Genomic DNA, 6,089 nt, shown 5'->3' with positions numbered 1-6,089 from the left:
CTCTCTCTCTGTCCATCCACTCTCTCTCTCTGTCCATCCACTCTCTCTCTCTGTCCATCCACTCTCTCTCTCTCTCTGTCCATCCACTCTCTCTCTCGCTCTCTCTCTCTCTGTCCATCCACTCTCTCTCTCTCTCTCTCTCTGTCCATCCACTCTCTCTCTGTCCATCCACTCTCTCTCTCTCTCTCTCTCTCTGTCCATCCACTCTCTCTCTCTCTCTCTCTCTGTCCATCCACTCTCTCTCTCTGTCCATCCACTCTCTCTCTCTCTCTCGCTCTCTGTCCATCCACTCTCTCTCTCTCGCTCTCTCTCTCTGTCCATCCACTCTCTCTCTCTCTCTCTCTGTCCATCCACTCTCTCTCTGTCCATCCCTCTCTCTCACTCTCTCTCTCTCTCTGTCCATCCACTCTCTCTCTCTCTCTCGCTCTCTCTCTCTCTGTCCATCCACTCTCTCTCTCGCTCTCTCTCTCTCTCTCTCTCTGTCCCATCCTCTCTCTCTCTCTCTGTCCATCCTCTCTCTCTCTCTCTCTCTCTGTCCATCCACTCTCTCTCTCTCTCTCTCTGTCCATCCACTCTCTCTCTCTGTCCATCCACTCTCTCTCTCTCTCTCTCTCTCTCTCTCTGTCCATCCACTCTCTCTCTCTCTGTCTGGCCTCGCCTGGCCCCAGAGCTCTTTGTGCTTTTACCTACTCCATAGTCCTTGTCAAACATGGCAATTCCATAATAAGCTTGCAATAGAAGGGGAAACAGACTGGAGTATTGTTTCTGGCCCACAGTAATGGCTTTCTCTGGCTTGACCCTTTTAGTGGCCTATGCTGCTCAGCTTTTTTTTTTTAAAGCCCTTACGTCCCTCTTTCTCTTTGCAGCTAAAAAGATAATGGGATTGGTGAGTGGGAAGTCCCCAGAGACTGAGGAGGGCGGGGCCTCCATGAACTTCAGACCCAAGAAGTCCAAGAGGAAGCTTTACAGACCAGAGATCTCCTCCCCCATGGACTTCCCCTCCCACCCGGTGGGTTCCGTCAGCTACAACATAATAGCACAATGCTTATCATTTTAATATAAAACCATTTTTTTTCTGAATACTATACTTTTTAAATGTTTTATCCGTAGTGCAGGACGTTAGGATGGTTACAAATGTATTCTAAGTGGTTTTAATGGGCTTTATCCATTCTGATTGTTTATACTCAACCAAAACTTGACAGAGAAGTAGTCCCAATTTGTTTTAACTTTTCATTTATGTACCACTGGATCAACAAATCGTTGTCGAAGGTATTGTAATAAATCCCCAGCTGGATGTGTATCCATCCATACGGTATGTGGCTGCTCCAAACCGGGGCCAACACTGATTTATTGGGACAGTAGGGCTTCCTGTTTAGAGTTTTTAACCACCCAGGTTGCTTGATCCAAGTATTTAATTTTGGTTATGTTTTATCCCAGTGTGGCAGGTGTGTGACCACAGGGTTGTCTGTACCTTCCTATCAGTTCAGGTCTGATGCTGTTCAGGTCAGCCTTGCTCTATGGGTAATGATTCCCATTTATATGGTGGGTGTCATGTAATGAAACAGGCAGGGAGCAGGTCTCGACCCCTCGACCTTCTAGTCCGAAGTCCAGCGCGCTATCGACTGTGCCGCAAAAGCTCGTGCTCGTGCGGCAGAGTCGATATCCTCTCTTTATAAACCCAGGGTCGTTACAATATAGGTCAATCGTAAAGATGCGTTTTTTAAATATTTTTTTATAAAGGTTTTTGTATAATTTCAGCCACTTGTTTTAAAAGTAGCACTCGCCATGCCAAAATCGGGACGCCCGAAAATGATGCACAATTTGTGTACAACGTCGTCCGTTTCGTATGGAATGTTAATAGATCGTTCGTTCACTGCTCAAGAATGTAGTGAAGTGCGGGTCAATTCAAGAGGGTGCTACTAAATCAACGTCTAAACCTAGTTTATTTTATTTGCCCTATGTCATTATGAGTCGCATTCAATTAATCATTTAGATTGTTCTCCTACAATATTACAACTTTAACACACGTTTGTAGTTGACCGTGTTGCTGAAATAAGAACGTTAATTTGTCGTTTAGACTGCGCTGCTCTTGGCTGTGTCTCTTCCTTATTTCGGCGTTAGGAGGTGGGTAACATTTTAGTGGGCATTTCTGCGCTTTGGACCAATCCAAATCAGCTTGATTACCCTCGTCATGTTCATCTCCAGATCCGTGGCTGTTTGTTTCTCTAACCCCGGTCAATCGATGTTGAGAGGGGCTGTTACCATGGCGATTTAAAAAGGGACGACTCAGAAAATTCACAATGGAAACTAGGAACACATTATTTTTCGGGGAGTGTGTGTATATATTGACATTTAGTCTGTTTTAACTTTTGGCAATTAATTTATACCCAGTATATAAGCTCCATTTAGATTTTTGTATTCTGGGGATATTATTAAGGGAAAAGCCCGTATCACACACTAACCTGCAGCCACTAGCTAGCTTGTCCTTTGGACGTTAGCGCCGTTCTGCCCACGGAGCAGTGACAGAGATCTGTTGAGCAGCGACCACTTTCTGACCATGATGACGTTATAGTCTCTTTAATCATGCTAAATTCTCTGAGTAAATCGTCTAACTTTTGAACTATATATATATATATATCTATCTGACCGTTAAATGGAACATTAAAATAACACATCCTAGATCTGAATGAATGAAATATTCTTATTAAATACTTTTTTCTTTACATAGTTGAATGTGCTGACAACAAAATCACACAAAAATGATCAATGGAAATCAAATGTATCAACCCATGGAGGTCTGGATTTGGAGTCACACTCAAAATTAAAGTGGAAAACCACACTACAGGCCCTGGAACCCAGGGCCAACCGCAGACCAGCATATGGTCTCACAAGGGGTCTGAGGATCTCATCTCGGTACCTAATGGCAGTCAGGCTACCTCTGGCGAGCATATGGAGGGCTGTGCGGCCCCCCACAAAGAAATGCCACCCCACACCATGACTGACCCACTGCCAAACCGGTCTTGCTGGAGGATGTTGCAGGCAGAAGAACGTTCTCCACGGCGTCTCCAGACTCTGTCACGTCTGTCACATGTGCTCAGTGTGAACCTGCTTTCATCTGTGAAGAGCACAGGGCGCCAGTGGTGAATTTTCCATTCTTGGTGTTCTCTGGCAAATGCCAAACATCCTGCACGGTGTTGGGCTGTAAGCACAACCCCCACCTGTGGACGTCGGGCCCTCATACCACCCTCATGGAGTCTGTTTCTGACCGTTTGAGCAGACACATGCACATTTGTGGCCTGCTGGAGGTCATTTTACAGGGTTCTGGCAGTGCTCCTCCTTGCACAAAGGCGGAGGTAGAGGTCCTGCTGCTGGGTTGTTGCCCTCCTACGGCCACCTCCACGTCTCCTGATGTACTGGCCTGTCTCCTGGTAGCGCCTCCATGCTCTGGACACTACGCTGACAGACACAGCAAACCTTCTTGCCACAGCTCGCATTGATGTGCCATCCTGGATGACCTGCAATACCTGAGCCACTTGTGTGGGTGTTGTAGACTCCGTCTCATGCTACCACTAGAGTGAAAGCACCGCCAGCATTCAAAAGTGACCAAAACATCAGCCAGGAAGCATAGGAACTGAGAAGTGGTCTGTGGTCACCAACTGCAGAACCACTCCTTTATTGGGGGTGTCTTGCTAATTGCCTATAATTTCCACCTGTTGTCTATTCCATTTGCACAACAGCATGTGAAATGTATTGTCAATCAGTGTTGCTTCCTAAGTGGACAGTTTGATTTCACAGAAGTGTGATTGACTTGGAGTTACATTGTGTTGTTTAAGTGTTCACTTAATTTTTTTGAGGTGTGTGTGTGTTCATTGTGAGCGCTACCATCAGTCCTGTGTCATGCCAACAGTAAAGCATCCTGAGACCATTCATGTGTGGAGTTGCTTCTCAGCCAAGGGAGTGGACTCACTCACAATTTTGCCTAAGAACACAGCCATGAATAAAGAATGGTACCAACACATCCTCCGAGAGCAACTTCTCCCAACCATCCAGGAACAGTTTGGTGACGAACAATGCCTTTTCCAGCGTGATGGAGCACCTTGCCATAAGGCAAAAGTGGCTCAGAACAAAGCATCGATATTTTGGGTCCATGGCCAGGAAACTCCCCAGACCTTAATCCCATTGAGAACTTGTGGTCAATCCTCAAGAGGCGGGTGGACAAACAAAACCCCACAAATTCTGACAAACTCCAAGCATTGATTATGCAAGAATGGGCTGCCATCAGTCAGGATGTGGCCCAGAAGTTAATTGACAGCATGCCAAGGTGGATGGGAGAGGTCTTGAAAAAGAAGGGTCAACACTGCAAATATTGACTCTTTGCATCAACTTCATGTAATTGTCAATAAAAGCCTTTGACACTTATGAAATGCTTGTAATTATACTTCAGTATTCCATAGGAAGCTGCAAACTTTGTGATAATTAATATTTGTGCCATTCTCACGACTGTGTATAAAGATAGATGTGTGTGTGTAGAGACAGGGTTTGGACTATTGTTTTTCTGATGCATTTCTCTATTGAATGAACATACACATTTCTGACATAACAGTAAGTGCTTAAGATCCTGTTCATTCTCCTGAACTGTTGACCTCTGTCTCAGATCATCAGTGGAAGTCCAGACGAGAGAGAGGGTGACCATCTCATCATCAAGAGAAAACTCCGGACTAGGACTGCTAAATGAGTTCTCTGTTCCACAGCGAGGATGTCATCCATGCTGCTCTTATGGTAACAGGGAAATTAAATAATCGATTTTGTTGGTGTAATGAAGGATATGTTGAGTTTTTAAAAAACAACTTAATATCGGTTAGGTAGTTATCAGTTTGTTTTCATATAGCCTTCATTTATCACTTTAATTTATATTTGATTTTATTTCAATATATTTTATGTTGCACATAGTGGGATTATTTCTTTCATTTGTGTGATTTTAACACTATCATTTATGGACCAAGTATGTTTTATTCTCAGTCCAGAACATTTTGGTAATGTACTCCTCTGAAGATGTACACGTCAACGATATTCATGTCAAAAAATAAACCCAAGATGGTTTTTGTTGTTGTTCATAATGAATGTCTTACTAGGGACAACCACTACCGAATCCTCTTTTAGTGGTGAATGTGTTGATTAATGCATGGTGTAACATAGATATAGAGCCCCTGTTCAATCAGCGTCATATCTGGGCTAAGACCGAACATCATTACGAACTGCTTGGTTTCACACTGTAAACATTTTAATTACTACATTTAGTCTAAATACAGTAAATGTTTATCTCAGAATCTACAATTTTTTTTATTTAACCCGAACCCTTTGACTGCTATTATATATATATATATATATATATAATACTGTACTGCTGACATATTCCACGTTGAGTTAATAAAAAAAACACTACTATTGCTCCAAATTATTCCAGTGTCTCGAGGATAACTTCAAGTAGCAAACAATATTCTAGCCACGTCATCAATTATTGTCCCCATCCGTATTTATACTCTGAAATCCCCTCAGTCACTGTATTGCCTTTTCACTTACTCATAAAATATTTTACTTGCACCCGAATAAGCAAAAAAATTATGAAGTGAAAAATCAAGGCAAGGAAGCTGTCGATTGGGGGGGGGGAGGAGGAGAAGAGAGAAGGCTTGTGACACCCAGAGCTCTGTTCTGGAACAGACATCACCTTTTATGACAGTTCAACAAGAAAGGGACTAGGTGTTCTTATGCTTTTTACTTTCTCTGCAAAGGTGGGTTTTTTTTAATGAGGAAGATAGTCATCTGGCAGAATTCTTGGTTTGTCAGTTGGCATCGGCTCAGAACTAGAGATATAGTCCTCAGTCAGCAAGTGATGATATTACAGCGCAGTCGACTACGATCTGAACCGGCAGATTTTCTGAGTGCTTCGTGACCCAGGAGAGGAGGAAAGGGGTGTAAAGGGATAGTTCACCCAAATTACATTTTGGCGTCATTACCCTTTAAATCCAAAGGCCTCATTAGGAAGCGACACAATGGCACATACAGCACTGTAAAGATAAGACCGACAAGCT

At 43.5% G+C, this 6,089-nt stretch overlaps 1 protein-coding gene across 7 annotated transcripts in view; it reads left to right on the top strand.

Moving 5' to 3' along the window:
* Window positions 1-5,266, top strand: part of LOC109881541 (kinesin-like protein KIF20B) — a 79,993-nt gene extending 74,727 nt beyond the window's left edge. For all 7 annotated transcript variants that reach the window (XM_031804867.1, XM_031804872.1, XM_031804868.1 and 4 more), the window contains 2 exons: window positions 867-1,009; window positions 4,655-5,266. In XM_031804867.1, coding sequence (XP_031660727.1) covers window positions 867-1,009; window positions 4,655-4,735 — 224 coding nt within the window. In that variant the 3' untranslated portion in view covers window positions 4,736-5,266. The remainder of the gene's footprint in view (window positions 1-866; window positions 1,010-4,654) is intronic.
* Window positions 5,267-6,089: the final 823 nt, after the last annotated feature.

The sequence above is a fragment of the Oncorhynchus kisutch genome, linkage group LG25 (genome assembly GCF_002021735.2).
Source record: "Oncorhynchus kisutch isolate 150728-3 linkage group LG25, Okis_V2, whole genome shotgun sequence".
NCBI classification, from domain to species: Eukaryota; Metazoa; Chordata; class Actinopteri; order Salmoniformes; family Salmonidae; genus Oncorhynchus; species Oncorhynchus kisutch.
The sequence above is the reverse complement of the archived record's forward strand: the minus strand, read 5'-3'. Positions and strand labels throughout refer to the sequence as shown.